The sequence below is a fragment of the Rhamphochromis longiceps genome, linkage group LG12 (genome assembly GCF_057381845.1).
Source record: "Rhamphochromis longiceps isolate RC_006_pf linkage group LG12, R_longiceps_female_GT1.1, whole genome shotgun sequence".
In the NCBI taxonomy this organism is placed as follows: domain Eukaryota; kingdom Metazoa; phylum Chordata; class Actinopteri; order Cichliformes; family Cichlidae; genus Rhamphochromis; species Rhamphochromis longiceps.
In genome coordinates this window covers 18,285,141-18,301,346 of record NC_140568.1, presented here as the reverse complement: position 1 = coordinate 18,301,346, position 16,206 = coordinate 18,285,141, and the positions used below count along the sequence as shown (strand labels likewise).

The following is a 16,206-nucleotide window of genomic DNA, read 5'->3' as shown; positions in this document are numbered from 1 at the left end:
CAGGGGCCCCCCATTCACCGACCTCCGTGGAAATAAATAAAGAGAGATGGCAATGTGACAAAAAGACGAGATGTGGACATTTTTCAGTGAATTCTGTGACTTAGTGAAGCTGTGATTGATGCAAACAGGAGCTGACAGCTCATGCAAAGGCTGAACAACAACAAGACTGCCAAAAGAGAAATTTCAGATTTATACCGGGGCCCATGGCGAAGCACGTACTTGAGAATCTGGAGCTAAAAGACAAACTTTCAGGTCTTCTGGAAGATAAACCGAAGACCCCCCTAAGAGAAAAAAAAATCAAACTGAAAGTGGCACATTCAGAGCATTTTTAAAAAATCCCTTTCTTTCAACGATTCTTTTGCTTACATTGGTATCACGTGCTGAATATTCTTGTGAGTTGATTCCCCTTTTTGCAGCTGCACGGGGAGGAGAGGGAGAGGGCTGAGGGGGGTTTATGGCTGGGAGGAGAGACGCGCAGCAGGCACCAGATGCTGCGATTGGTCGGACTCTCCACGTTGCACAAATCTAAACAGCAGCGTAAAAGCAGACACGACCGGAGGATGAAGCAGCCGGAGCATCATCATCATCATCTGAGCCTGGCGCACGTAGCGCACAGTGGCGGCGACGGAGGAGAAAAACAAAGCGAGATATACTAACGCGTGACGGGTGCACGAGGCAACGATGATCGTTTAGAGCGTTCTAGGATATTATGTGGCTCTGTACCGGATCCCCAGCCATCTGACAGCCAGTCGCAGAGCCAGACAACACGACGCTGTTGTTTTTTGTTTTTTTTTTCTCTACCATCCACTTAGGAGCATCTGCTGGAAACGGGCAACTGGAGCTCGTCATGGGATTGTCCTTTTGGTAGTGGTGCTGTCTGACTGTGTCAAAAAAAAAGAGAAAGAAACAAGCCAACAAACAACAACAACACCATGGGCTCCAGACTGAGCAGGCAGAGCAGCTTGGACAACGAGAATTTCTCCAAAAGGCGACGCAAGCTCCTGAACAGCGCCGGAGAGAGCGAGAGGGGAGGTCGGGGCGGCGGGGACTTTCTGTTTGCGCTGATGCTCAAATCAGACAAACTGCCTGGAATGCTGCGAAGGACTAACCACAGCCCGTACATGAGGAGAGTGGCGTGGATCAAAGAGATCCAGAAGCTGCTCCGTGACCGCAGGATAGACCAGGCGACCGACGTGCTCAAATTACTGAGGAAGGTAAGGAAGAAACCTGCACAGGGCATGGTGAAGTCGGACGTTGTTTGCCAACAGCAGCGCTGCCCTAAAGCCTGCTGTGGTGTTGATGCGGGCATGCATTGTTTTCCCATCTCACAGAGAGCGGCGAGGGACTGTACGTGCGTGAATGAGTCTTTTGCATGCATATCCAAAATGTAGCGGTGGCACAGGTGCACTGTAGTGTTCTCCAGCATTTTCTGTAACGGCCTCTGACCTCTGACCTAAGCCCACATTATTCGTTCATTTCCCTTTGCGGTTACTACACGCGTGTGTGGGCTCACTCCTTTGGCCACTTCCTCCTGAAGCATTTGTTTTTTATGGAAAGTAGGCCACTGGCAGAGCACTGTACCTGTGACACAGTGTTTCATTGGCAGACACAGCACGTGACTCACCACTCTCTCTCACTGTGGCTAAACGTGCTCAGTGTTGACATTAGATTTGATAGGATTACCTACCCACCAAATGAGGAAATGTTCAAACTCCACACTGTGTCATCGCATTACCTCAAATTTGATTTTCTCCTGATGGTTCTGGATATTTCCTGAAATGCAGAGCACAAATAAATCTCCATCCCTGTCTGCATTTGTCCTTGTTTCCCTTCTCTTCTAAAGCCAGAGTTTCACCTTTTCCTTAGGCTGTTCTAATGTGCCCATTAGAGCGACCTAGCACCTCCATCACTCCCCACTCTTAATGTCTCTCTCTCTCACTGTAATGGCCTGTGCTCCAGCAGCAACAATGAGAGCCCTGAAGTCTTGTGTTCACCAATACAAAATATTATTCCACTTCAAAAGGTTTTATTAACTCTTACCTAAAGAAATGAAAATCTAGGCCACTGTCATTGCTTTCCTTATTTATTTATTTTTGTAAATATTCTAGTGTGTGTGTGCCTATAGTCATGTGAAGATTTGGTATTTTTGTCATTTTAAAATGAATTGAGGAAACTAAATCAATTACCTCTAAAATGCATCATCATAAAGCTAAGAACACACTCAGTGCGATGATTTGATGTAGTTTTTGCAAAATTAAGTAGGACGAGTTTTCTACACATGACCTCAAATGTCCTACACTCCACCATACAGGATCTTAATCAAAGGGCTTCTTTAAAGCCTCTTCTCGCCTGCTTTGGCAAATGTGTAAAACACGCATGAAAGGATATGTGGACACATCAAAGATACAGCAATATCCTAAGTGATCTCATTTGTTTGCTTGCCCTTAGGGCTTTCCTCTGTCTTTTAGCTGTCCGGTGTTAATTACTCTGAAGCCTTGACACAGGAGAGAGTGGAACCTCCTTAATCAAGCCAAGGAGATAAACTGGCCTGGCCAGGCTCCATGACAGCCACATCACAGGGGACGGGAGGCTCACTTTCCCCTAAATGAGCTCTACTTTTATTAAATGATCCTCACTTTATCTTTTTTTTTTTCTTGCAGAGTTTGCAGCAGATATTGACGAGATTCTGTTCTCAGAATTAGCTGCAGATTTAATTGGTGTGTAACAGCGAGCTCTGCCGCAGATAAGAAAGAGATCTGAGCTTCGTTGCAGATATGAGGACGGATCCAGGCTTGGTTTCACACTCGCACGTGACAGTTGATCAGGCATGAACACTGAAGGGAGATATTTTTACACCTTCTCTTTCTTAGAAGTCTTTCTTAGAAGAGCAAAAGCAGCTTCTCCCATGCTTTGGGTTCAGTCTGTGTTTACTGCCACCCTTGTTAAAAGGACTGCCAGGAATGTGGAGCTGCAAGCCTCCCACTCCAACTGTCTTTTACAATCAATGCAGATTGTGTTTAAGGAAGGAAAAAAAGCGGATGTGTCTGAATGTGTGTGCATGCGCGCAGGTGTGTGCGTACCGTATGTAGTGTCTCAATGGCTTTCTTTTCTCATTAAACTTGCATGGGCTGCACAAGTGCTCGCCATCATAGATTGGCTCATTAGGACCTTGAGGATGGACATGTGGATGAAGGCGAGTTGGTATGGTTCAGCGCGCACAGCAGCACCGCTGACTGCTGCTTGTCTCATCACTCTCGAAAGGTCATCTGACATCTCCTCTTTTTAGTTGGTTTGATTTCTTTTTTTCACCGCAGATCCTCTCGGATTCATCATAACTGCGTGCAAGCTGCCGTGACAGCTGTCAGTTCTGACCTCTTTGCAGATGTATTTACGTGCAGCACAAATGAAATGTATTCAAACTCTAACATATTGAAGTGCCACGGCAAGAAGAGAATTATAAATGAGGAAAAATAGATGCATGTGCACTGAGATATTAAATGCATTTGAAAGTTATTGGGTTGAGTTGTTTTTTCCCCAAGTTTTAAACAACCAATGAAAGTAGAGCATGTAGAAATCAGAGGTTTGATCTGAGGTATTAACATGAGGTCAGAGAGAGTCAGGCATGGGTTGCTTTCTGCAAACAGTAAGCACTATGGTATGTCAAGATATGCCCTGTGGATAAGTGCCACCGAGGGGTGATATGTCCAAACACAGCCTCTCCCCAGTGACTCCCCCCCACTTACATTTCACTTTGCTACTGTAGATGAAAACGCAGCCTGTCTTCTTTAATGAATATTTAAAACAAAACGCTTCTTTTATCTTTCCATTAGGAGTCACGATGCCCTTGACACAGTAGGGACCTGTTTGTCGGACTAAATCAACATTCTTAGACCCCTAATTGTGTATTTCTGCAACTGCATCTTGCTGGGTTTGTGATTCTTTTTTGTTATCTTGTCTTCTCTGGTAGGATCTGGGTTTAGAAGGCACATCGCTCAACGACATCTTGTACAAAAACGCTGCCTTCCTCAATCTAGTGGATCCCATCTCACACGAGCTGCTGCTCAGTCTGGCTCGAGAGATGCAGTGTCCTAAGAAGGTCAGGTTTCTTTCCTTTTTTCTGTGTGTTTTTGTGTTTCCCTGACAAGCTTGGTGTTAGCACTCTGCAAAGGAAAGCTTTCTCCTAAGAACATTTCCCTTATGAATTCCGTTTGTGAATCGCTGTCTTCTTAAGAAAATCTCATCCGAGGATGTTATTGACATTCCTACAGACAGATGCTCGAAAGAAATTCCGCCGACACATGTTACTCTCGAGGAGCTAGAAATAGCTGCTCAGTAAGAATCCTGGAAAACCGCTTAATGCAGTTTGTTAAATTTTTCATACCTGAAACTCATAAAGCTGGAGTGACCTGACAGTGCCAGCAAGATTGAATAAATCAAAATAGCACCTTGAAACAGAATAAGGTTGAATTTTATGTACAGATGGGAATGTGTAATTCAGCCTGTCTGAAAAATCAAAGATGAAAACTGAATCATTATTATTATTTTTATTTTTATTATTATGATGATGATGATGATGATGATGATGATGATGATGATGATTATTATTATTATTATTATTATTATTATGTAGGCAGTGGTCACCAGGAGCCACAGCATGATTAATACATTGAAATTATCTGGGTTTATCAGTAGCTGCTGTATCTCACCTCTGCTTACTACTTCCTGTGTTTTGCTTCCCAGTGCATGCTGCATGTGATTAGATTTTCTTGCTCCAGCAAGTCAGTTAAATTGTGTTTTGTTCAGGAGTAGCTCAAGGCTTCAAGAATAATAATAAACCATTAATATTTCTGTTCAGGTGAAATATGGTGGAGCTACAGGTTGATGAGTGTAAAAAAAAAAAAAAAGAATCGAGGAAACTTGGCAGGATTTAAAACCTTGAGAGGTATAAAGAGCTGCAAAGAACTGTTTTTCTCTTTTACTTCCACGGGCAGAAAAAGCTGCTGCCTTAGTACTATTACTCTCATGCTCTGTGTTCCTTTATCAGCACTCTTTCTGTCCTCGTCTACAGGATGCAGACACCATAAAGTCTTCTGATAAGATTTGCAGACAGCTGATCTATCACCTGACCCCACACTCAAAGTGGTTGAGGCAGAGCATGTCCAGACGGAAATCCCAGGCCTGGTAAGCCCTTCTGTCCAGACATTCAGTCTGTAATAAGTCAGCCGCCGCACACACAACAGAGAACAGGGCTCGGCTCCATGTCGAGCAGTAGAGATTTTCATCTTTGTACCCGACACTGAAATACGACGGAGCTGGCCATGGGCTGACCTGATAGAAACGTTAAGAATAACCACAGCTGTCAATCATATCTGAGAGGACCGTGCGGTGGATTTGCATCGCTACTGGCGTTTCGCTCTTCAAAAGTGGCAGCAAACGTGTCATCTGTATGCCAAAAAAAGCTGGGAGGGTTGTGCTAAAATGTAATTGTAGCTATTTTCATGAAAAAGTGCATTGCTTTTGATGTGCAAATGATGAATAGAGAATTAGGTTGCACACAAATAACACAAACAAAATTTTTTGTGTCTAGGTGTTACTTGGTAATCCTATTCATGAACAGAAAAAGCCTATCATAATTGTTTCTCGTGTAATTGCTTATTCTACATCTGACTACACACTGCAAATAATGGATTAATTTTAAAGAGATGAAAACAATCTGAGGGCTGAAAACGAGACGATGTGAGCTCAGCGAGATCAGACGGGTTTATTGCGAGTCATTCAGAGGTGACACGCAAAAACTGGAAGAAAAGCTTATGTAGATCAGACATTTCACTGTTTAGCTGCACAGGCAGGGCTTTGTTGTCCTCACGGACATTTATTTCAGCTCGGAAGAGGAAAAAAACACGACTTTACTGAAACTGACAGCTTCTCTGAAAATGTGTGGAATCATACAGTCGCTAAATTCCGATAGCTCTTTTTCACTTAGTCTTGTTGTTGGCTTCATAAACCTGCAGTGAGACGGTGTGACACTGGCTGAGACAGCAGGAACAACATGAATCATTAAAACAAGAAATCCACCCTAAAACAGAATATTAATACAGCAGGTGTTGTGAGCTCTGACAGCTTCGCCTGCTGTTGTGTTCATGAACAAATACCTGTCAAGGCTAGACAGAGATGAGACAGGTCCAGTCTGCTGCTGACTGTGAAAAGGAAGTTCACCTCCCAAACTTAAGTTTTTGGAGATAGCCTACTTTTTCCAGTTAAGAGCTTAACTCGTCATTTTATTTCTGATTCAAATATTTATAAGGTCATTTAGAGTAACTTGCATTGCCTCTTGGGAACTCTGCTAGCAGTTTAGCTTAGCAATTAGCTTAGCCTGGAATAACTACTAAAATTAGGCACAAAGATTGACTTTGTTAGATATATTTAGGACATCTGCTAGCATCTGTGAAGCTCACAAAAATCAAACCATATAATTCATTTTTTCCTCTGAGATGTAAAGTAAAAAGTGACTTAGTCTCCATAGCCACTCTTTTTCATTTTTGACACTTTTGCATAAACAAAGCCTAGTACATTAAAAAAAATTATGTGCACTTTGAACAAGAGCTGTCCAACACTGAGCTGTAATACAACCATTGACCAATAGGAAAACATGTGTATTCCCCAAGTAAATTGCAACTGGTTGCTGGCTGTCGCTGGATAAGATCGGTTGTAAAGATGGTCATGTACCAAAACCCTTCATGTATCCAATCAATTTCCCATCAACTGTCAGGCACCACTCACCAGCAGGTCAGGGAATAAATATTTTTCCCCTCATTACTAGTGGTTGCTAAATTGTCACAATCCAGTCTCTAGGCCTTTGTGACCGGAAACAGTCACATATCTACAAAACGTTAGTAGCTATTTTGCTTTTGTTGAAAACTAAAAGGTGAAGATTTCTTATATAACTTAAAGCTTGTGAATATTTTTTTTACAGTAACTAAAGTATGTATTATACTGTGTGGCATAATTTTGTGCTTGTGTTGTAATTACTTGTCTTGTAGGTACAGAAAATATATATTATTACATTATTGTTGTGGCCAGAAGAAGAAAGTAGTGCTTTTAGGGAATGGCAGCTTTGAGTGACAACTGGGTGCTGTATCGTCGAGTTTCAGTCACACAAGAGAGTCGAATTTGGTTTGTCCAGTTCATTGAGTACAGATACAGTCAATTATATGTGCCATGCTATCCAAGCCGACTAGTCATCGTTGGCTATAAACTGTAAAAAGAACCAACCCCACCACCCCCTCAAAAACGAATTTAGCCAAGGTTTAGCCAATACAAAAACATTGGCTAAACCTGCATTCTTTCTAAAGGTCAGCAGGAGGCGACTCCTCTTGTTACTAAAAGAAGTCCACACTCAAAAAAAAAGAAATTGGATGGTTGTTACATGTACTAAATAATTTCATGTTTCTATGGTGAACGTAATTAAATCATGTAGCATCTGCATGAAATTCAGCAACTTAATTTGTTCTTTTTTTGTTTTTGTTTTTTTTTATTAATTTCACCTGTTGAGAATGAAAAAAGAAAACAAGCAGAAGAAAACGAGAGCAAAAGAATAAACAACATCACGATGACATATGGGAATATAACAGTAAATACTAAATATTAAACATTATTGTGCAGCACGTAAGATTGACAGCGCACAGTGTGCTTTGAGGTAGGACTTAATTTGTTCTTGTTGAGATGACATGATAATCTAGTAAGAGTGGTTAGTTGTTAGTTGATCACAAGATCACATTAGATCTCAAACTGCAGGAAAATCGCTGGAGTTTTAAGAGCCAGACAACTATACCCACACCATGTATGTGCTATCGCTATTTATTGTGGTTTAACCTGTCAAGGACAAAAACGTACGGAGAATTCTGTATCAAGCCTTGTAATCATAGCTTTCCTAGTTTTGTTAAGCCTGGCTTGACAGTTTTGTGGCGTGATGGTTAGTGCTGTTGCCTCACAGCAAGAAGGGCCTGGGTTCAAATCCACATCTGGCTGGTTTGCAGTGTGTTATTAGAGTTAGGTTAATTGGTGATTCTAAGTTACCCATGAATGTAAGAGCAAATGGTTGTTTGTCTCTATGAAATCATCAACCCCCATATTGGTTCATTAAGCAAGACTAGCAGTAATTGCCTTGATTAACAAAGTAGTTGTTCAAACAACAAGATTTCATTGTGTTTTCCTAAAGTTTTTAACTTGTGTAGAATAAATTAAAACAAATTTCACTCTACATACTTATTTAAATCACTTCAAGTAATTCCAAGTATACTACGTTGATCCAACGTAATCTGATTACATTAAACCACCAAATGCCAAATGTGTTGGTTTGACATGGTCAAAAATGGGTTATTGTACTTGGTTAAGTCACGTGGAAAAAGGTGCCATGATTAAATTGTGTTCATTCAACAACTGATTTTTTTTAGTGCAGCTGTAGAGATGTCTAAGGAAAAATTACCTTTTGACTCCCTGGTTCTTACTAGTTATAAGTCTTCTTGATTATAATTATAATCTAATGTTCATCATGTAAATCATGTTCCACATTAGAGTCAAAAAGAAGGTTAAAGCAGGATATGTGTGATTATTAAGTTGCTAGCCTATACTGTAACTATCCAGTGTCTCTTGGCTTCTCATTCAAATCTGCCGCTTGCTTACATCTGATTTTAAACACACAGATGACGTAGGCGAAAACCCTCGGCTTTTTCACAGTAGCTATGTCCATCTTTCATATACAGTCTGTGGCTTAAGCTGGCAGCTCTAAATGGCCTGCATTTGTATAGCGCTTTTCTAGTCCCTAAGGACCCCAAAGCGCTTCACACTACATTCAGTCATTCACCCATTCACACACACATTCACACTACAATATCACTCTCTTGTCCGAAGTCGAGTGCTAAACCTAAGGCAACAGAAACCAGTAGGAGACAAACTTATTACTATGTCCATCTTTTATAAACAGTCTATCAACTTTGAGTGTAATAAAACATTAGAACCGTGTTTTTTGTCAATAATTAAACAAAAACATCATATTTTGTTTTTAAAAAAGTGAACTTCAGAGGTGCAGCTAGGCCGCTGCTTGTGTTCTTGGCTGTAACTTTATAACTATCACACAACCATAAGAGCATTTTTGTAGAAATTCCAAGTCTATCCTTTGTCAAATAAGGTTTTATTGGTCTACATTTACAGAGCAAATAAACCAAAGAAAGTGTGTCACAAATACAAATTTAGAGTGGATTTATATTCCCTTTCTCTTCCATCTTTGTTCAGCTGCAGACAGCCTGGCTCCTCTGTGCAAGAAATAAAATTTTTAAAAAAAGCAACAAATCCATTTCTGTGGGGTTTCTCTCCACTCAGAGGAAACAGAAACAGCTCAGTCCTTTTTAATGCCACGGGACTGTTCATCCCTTCATTATCTAGCATTAGTGCGGCACACGCAGTCCTCTAAGTACTGTACACACTTGTGTGACTGAAATGCCACACTGAATTAATATCTGAAACTCAGTAATCCCATTAATCTCAATCTAATCTAATTAGTTTATTTAGGATTGGCTAGAAAACTTTCCTTGGTTTTGTTTTTCCAAGTGCAATGAAAAAAAATGGGCTTGATGGATGCAGTGACCCAGATACGCTACTGAAGTGCTCTCACCTTAAGGCTAAATTCATGTCAGTATAAAATTTGCAGACACTTTTTGTGACCTTTTCTCTTTTTTGACTTTTACAGAAGTGTTTTTCTTTCCCATAAGCTTTACGTGACTTAATAATTTGCTTTTGTTTTCTCACCTAACACTCAGAAACAGAATAACCTGAACTATCATATAGTTTTTAGGCTTAATCTGTGTTGTATGGTCATTAAAGGATCCTCAAAAGCACCACAAGTTCCCTCAAGTACTTGCTTGGGGCTTGTATGGACGGGTGTCAGCCAAGTCTATAGGGATGTTAGGTAGGCAGTATATGTCAAAATAATGTCCACATAAACGCCAGGATCCAGCATTTTACAGCAGTCCATTACACTGCAACAAGCTATTCAGAGTTATCCACTTTCCCTGTCAGTGGCTTTAATGTTGCGGCTGATTGGTGCATGGGAGGGAACTGCCTTTAGCGATACGGATTGTGAAGTGTGAGGTTGAATACCCTGCAGCATGAAGGACAATGCAGTGCTGAGAGGGATTATGTGCGTGTGATTTCTATCTGTAGTGCACGCCGACCTCATCTGTACGTCTTTATGATGAGCGTGCAGTGGAAAATATACGTGACATCAGGGAGCAGGTGTGACGAGACTGCTCATCTCGTGCAGATGGGCTTTACCCACCAGAGGACTGAGATGAATAATAGAGAAAAGTTTGAACGTAAATGACTCGACAAAAAAGACAAAATGGCGTGAGTAATGCAATAACAGCCCAGAGGGGAGATGAGGAGGAAACTGAACTGCATGTTTAGAAAAAACTGTTTCTTAATTTAAAAAAATATATATATACAATCTCACTTCTACTCAGCAAGCTTTAGAATGAATATTTACTTTATTAAATCCCAACAGCGATTTGATTTGTGCTTACTGAATTAGAACGCGGCCTCGTTGGATTAAATCGCTGACACTTGGAGACTGATGAGCCACACGTAGAGACAAGCGGTGCACTCTTGGTGGGAATACTTAATATATGGCACCACAATGTAAAATTAATTGATTTCTTAACTATGTAAAGGGTGTTTATTAGGTTGCTTGTTTGTAAATATGCATTGTTATTAAAGGCTGATGTCATTACTGTAAGTCCTTACTGGATTCAGTGTATAATTATTATTTCTTTGGGCATCTACTTAGCCACAGATATCCAGCATCATACCTCTGCACTGTTTCTTAATTTAAACTGAGCCCTGATATTCATGTTCTTGGATGTAAAATTCACAAGAAAAACCATCTACTCAAAGTTATCAGTAGCGCTCATGTTTTGTGGTATCAGATCTTGACGCAGGATGTAAGAAGCTTCCAGTGTGTATGCCTCAGACATACTTTTTTTGTGCAGACTGGGCTCAAAAGCCTGTCTGAAAAGGAAGGAGCTGCGTGATCAAAACCTATTCACACCTGGAGCGAAGCCTCTGCCACGGCCATTAGGACCTTTGTGCCTCTGGTTAAAATGAGGTTTCTGTCATGTAAAAAAGGATGCGAGAGACAGAAGAGAGAGAAAGAACTCTGGCTCACAAGAGTCTGATAGAAGTGCAGCATGCTTGGCATATTTCTTGTCCTCTGCACCTGATTAAAACTTCTTTTTAAATCCTGGTGATATCTGCAGATTTTGGGGGGGTTTTCACGAGTTATTTGATCATCAGCCCATCACCTGCTTTTAAAAAAAAGGAGCTGTGCATGCTGCTGAGGGCACATCCATTTTCAGCACCACAAAAAAAAACCACTTGGGTGCATAACAAGTGACAGGTGCATGTCACAGTAAGTCGCAAGGGCGCTGGGAATGCTTTAATTCACTCTGACACCAAATCAGCTTGGAGGCCACTTCAGTAACAGCTCAAGTTAAACACACTGCCTCCTCTAGGGCTGGGGTGAGGAGGTGAGTGAGGAGTCGGGCGCTTGTAAATGTAAGGGACTGCAAACAAAGGGGCAAAGGAGCGTGCAAGTAATTCAGAAATGTTTTCGGCACGAATGCTAGCTGCAGAAAGGGATCATAATATCGCCTATATTTAGATTCAGCTTCAAATCGTGCTTTCATTATGCAATGTCCTGAAAGGATTTCGAAGATATTCCAGGGGTTATACCGAGTATGCACTGAAACAGATAGAAATCCTGGGCAGAAAAGTAATCATTTAAAGCTTCCCTGATTGAATTTCAACTCAGAAATCCCCTTTAAAGACAGAAAAATCAGGCAGAGGGACTGAACTTTTCAAACATGCTATAATCCTGTTAAAGCATCTGCTGAGCTTAAACAATGTTTGTCTGCCTTGTTTATAGCAGGTGTTGTAAAGTCACTGTAGTCAGATCAGTGTATGTTCATGTGAGCAAATTAAACCAATCTGCCAACAATTAATGTCTGTCAGTATCAGAGTTAATGCACTCATTTCTATGCCACCAAACTCACTGCAGTTTTCCACTGCGCTCAGTCGACCTTTATGAAAGTCCTCATACATAAGGTGCTTTGAGAAACCTGGCTGGCAGGTGTACATCTACATGTTGCTGCATGAACCACTGATCCACAGATACAGTACTGAGTAATGCTGACAAGCCACAGTCAGAAGCCAAAAACAAGATTGATATCAAGTTTTCCTTTATGAGCTCATGATCGTTTATCTGTGACATTATTCATCACCTGCTAAATGTTTTTGGCTACTTCAAACTCACATTGCATGTTCTTCCCTCTCAAAGAGGCTTGTCAAAAGCTGCTGTCTACAACAAACAAACAAAAAAGCACTTTTCTGTAATAGAATCACAGTTATTATGATACAGGTTACTTAATGGGTGAGATCATATTTAGCTTGTAATTTATTAAGTGTTAGCTATTTGCATGAATAGTCATTCTGACGTGATAATTTATTAATGGCGAGCAGTGTGAATTAATGACGCATTATTCATTGCTGCATTCCTGCGGCATATGTTTTGTGGCCTAATCATGATGTGTTACAGACATTCATACACAACATGTCAGCCACGGCTCATGAGAAGATTCTGTTATGTGTAGCAAACTGGGGACGTTTTGTGTGATTCCATACTCCTTTGCTCAATTGCACCAAAATCTGTTATCAGGTGGCACGTCGCTGACCAACAAAAGAAAAGAGGCAAAGTCATGTCTTTCTTTAGCCTCCCCATAACTGAAATGGCCAGATTTATTCAGATTAGTTCCTCCAAAGCACTTCATAATTTATCTCTGCAGGGGGAAACGGTTGTGACCTTGCACTATAAGGAGCCCCGTGCTTCTGGCCCACATAGCTTTAAGCTCAAGCTGCTGGTTCGCTCGGATGTTTTGACTCTTCTGTTTACACTAGCAAATCCCCATGCTGGAGTCTCTGTACCAGCCTTCCGCTCAAGCTGGACCAGTTACCCCCCTCCTTTATACAGCTCAGGAAACACAGCATAAAACTACTGCTTTGTTTTTTTCATCAATCGGGGAATCATTCAAAGATCATTTCATCCTCCAGCCAAAAGCAATTTCTGTCTGTGTATGTGCAAGAGACATCTAAGTAATACCACTCTCTTCTCTTCATATTCCCAACAGTCTCAAGACAACCCTACAGAAAAAAATGTCCAGCGACTCCGTCGACTTGTCTGGTATTCCCCTCTCGACCCGGGACGTCCGTCAAGTCGCCTTCTACCTCCAAAACAACAGAGACAGTGTGGTGGCTGTAGACATCAGCTTCACCGAACTTGTTGACGAAAATTTGAGGTTTCTCTTGCCTTTCCTCGCCTCGCTGCCCAAACTCAGCACCTTAGCCCTCAATGGCAACCGCCTCACCCTGGCTATACTCAAAGACCTCACCGAAATGCTCAAAGACCCCAAGAAATTCGCCAGCCTGGCCTGGATCGACCTAGGGAACAACATGGACATTTTCACCATGCCTCAGCCTCTGCTAGTCGCATTGCGCCGGCGCTGCAGCCTAAAGAGCAGCCTGCCGACGATCTACGAGTACACCGAGGGTCAGCCCTACTCCTACCACCTGGAGACATCCATTGAAGAGCCCAGCCACTATGAGGAGGACGAGGAGGAAGATGAAGATGATGAGGTTGATGTGGGGGACAAATTTGAGCTGGAGCCCTGGGGGTTAGGGGAGAAGCAGCTCTCCAAAGACTTTACCCTTCACTACTGTGAGAGGTGATGGGGTCATTTTGTCTCCGAGGTTCTTTCAACTGTGGTTGAAACGTCGTCCCACAGCACTCCGCTACTTCCTTCGCCTTCTTGCCCTCACACCACGAGCCCAGTTACCCCTCAAGACATGAGGGAGACCAGTGCCCACATTGTGAACTTCTTGTCCCAACACAGCTACCAAGCTATTCCTAACCATCTCTGAGTTAACCCACACAAGATAGTGACAATGAAGCGACAGCCGCAGCGGCCATGACTTACCGTGTTGGTGGATGGTGCTCTTGGGAACGAGGTGCGGTTTCATTGGAGGGGGGGCCGGAAGGATTAACAAACCAGTGCTCTCTCTCTTTCTCGCTTGCTGTCTCTCTTTCTCTCTGTCTCTCTTTCTCTCTGTGACAGTGGCAGCTGAGAAGCCAATCTTGAGGAGGTTTGAGATCAGTTGCTCAGATGGAGGAGCAGCATCCCGGCGGTAGCTGAAGAGGAACTCGAGCCAGTTTGGAAACAGTGGGTCCCTCCGGGTTTCTCTACCAGGACTGAGTCTATCTCTGGCAGGCAGGGCCTAGCTCCACATTGTGTGTTCTCTGTTAATCTCTCAACAAAAGCTATGACACAAGTTCAACAGACTATACAGCCGACGACCCATCACGTGACGCCCAGCAAAACTGCTAGGTCGACTTTTTGCGTTTTCCCCCCCTTTCCAAATGTCCACTTGTGAATACCCACGCACACCCTTGTGTAGTTGTAAATGAGGACACAAAACATGGCTCTGTTGTGTTTCCACAGGCTATTTTTGTGCACTTTTCGGTGAACAAAGCAATCTTAGAAGACAACAGGTAGGACCAAACAATGGATAGCGGTCACTGATTGCTTTTGTACTCGCCCGAATGCTCTTATTCCCTTCTCTGTGTGATTATTGAGATGTTGTGCTCATCCCCACTGTGTGTTTCAGTGCATTTGTGACACCACAGCCAGCTGTTCATGCGGGCCACTAAGTCAGAGCAGTGTCCAAGCTGCCCTTTCCTACTGCTGTGTGTCTCTACAGATATGTTGTCGTTCCCATTTATTGATGCTGTACTTTAGTGGTCCTGTGTTTTCTAATCAGACGCAGCCATGACTGTTATCTATTGGTTCTAGTCTGCTTGTAGTAGCACATGATGTTTAAGTTAGACTGACCGAAACACTGCGATGCACTTTAAGGCAGTTTGATTTTTTTTTTATATATTTCAGTTTCACCATAGCATAGCCTCTGTGTACATCGATTATAAGCAGTGAAGCAGAGAGCTGAAAGTATACCTGCAGACGGGGAAATGACGGCTCCTGATTGTTGAAGCAATCATTAAAAAAATCATCACTAGATATATAATAAATGTTTGCTGTGTGTTATATGTGTGTATCCGTAATTTGTCCGATTGTTGCTGTAATGATTTGTGTTATTGTTTCGGTGTTTTGTCACTTGTCCAACTCAGTAGTTACAATAACGACTATGAAACTGAGCCCTGCGACCCGCTGTTAGCTTGAACAATAGAGCAAAAAGGGAAGCGGCCGATGGGACGACGCAATAAAACAGAAAATAGATCAGTGAATGTAGTTCACAGTCAGAGCGGACACCTCTTTCCATGTCGAATGTTTACTGGGAGTGATGGAGAAGGCTGTCCACCTGGTTTGTAGTTTGTTTTCATGTGTCAATGTCAAACTCTTCCTTGTTGTAGCCTTTGTGTATCTGTCTCATGCCCAACACTGACTGCCAATAAATGAACCAATTCAAACTAAGAGCAGATGTCGGGTTTTATTTTAACAGTCAAAGTACACACCGAACAGCTGGAACATCTGGGTCACCAGAAGAGCCTGCACCTGACCCCCAAAAGGAAGATTTATTTATTTATGCAGATTAGTCTGCAAATAGGGCAATCAAAGAAATCAGCTCAGCCCGTGCTGTTTGGGATTTGTTATTGGAATGTCGTGCTTGTTTCCCAGCCAGCAGATCATCTGCGCTGCGGTGAGCTGTCAGTGAAATGCCTGAACTGCCACTGTTTGCCAGGGAAAAGCAGGGTGGTCATCGCATGAGGCCCTATCCATGATCCTCTCCTGGCAACCTTTTGTTCCTGCTGCCAGACATGGTAATGTGACATTTGCAGCAGGTGGCTCCTATAAGGTCAGGGCACAGTGTGACTGTCACACCCCCCGAGGTCCAAATACCATGTGACGGGGCAAAGCAGCCCACCCTAAAAAACACCAGGATCTTATCATCTGACCTTTTCCCTTCAGGATTGATTTATTTTCCTGTATTACGAGTAAAATAACATTTTATCTGTGTTGCTGTGAGAATTGATTGCGTGCTGTAGGTGTTCACTGGAAAGTGCGTCAAACTTTCGCTCAGCAAACGTCT

The 16,206-nt window shown here is 42.3% G+C and overlaps 1 protein-coding gene across 1 annotated transcript; it reads left to right on the top strand.

Moving 5' to 3' along the window:
• The first annotated feature begins 381 nt into the window (after positions 1–381).
• lrrc75ba (leucine rich repeat containing 75Ba) lies at positions 382–15,580 on the top strand. The gene is made up of 4 exons (XM_085424997.1): positions 382–1,214; positions 3,968–4,096; positions 5,069–5,181; positions 13,236–15,580. Exons 1-4 carry the CDS (start codon positions 933–935, stop codon positions 13,831–13,833), a joined length of 1,122 nt encoding a protein of 373 aa, XP_085281123.1. The 5' UTR covers positions 382–932; the 3' UTR covers positions 13,834–15,580.
• Positions 15,581–16,206: the final 626 nt, after the last annotated feature.

What these genes read in the sequence shown, in the direction of transcription:
- lrrc75ba (XM_085424997.1), top strand. Translation starts at nt 933, where the DNA reads ATGGGCTCCAGACTGAGCAGGCAGAGCAGCTTGGACAACGAGAATTTC. An exon ending in TGCTCAAATTACTGAGGAAG is followed by an intron (nt 1,215 to 3,967) that starts GTAAGGAAGAAA and finishes CTTCTCTGGTAG; the next exon opens with GATCTGGGTTTAGAAGGCAC. An exon ending in AGACGGAAATCCCAGGCCTG is followed by an intron (nt 5,182 to 13,235) that starts GTAAGCCCTTCT and finishes TATTCCCAACAG; the next exon opens with TCTCAAGACAACCCTACAGA.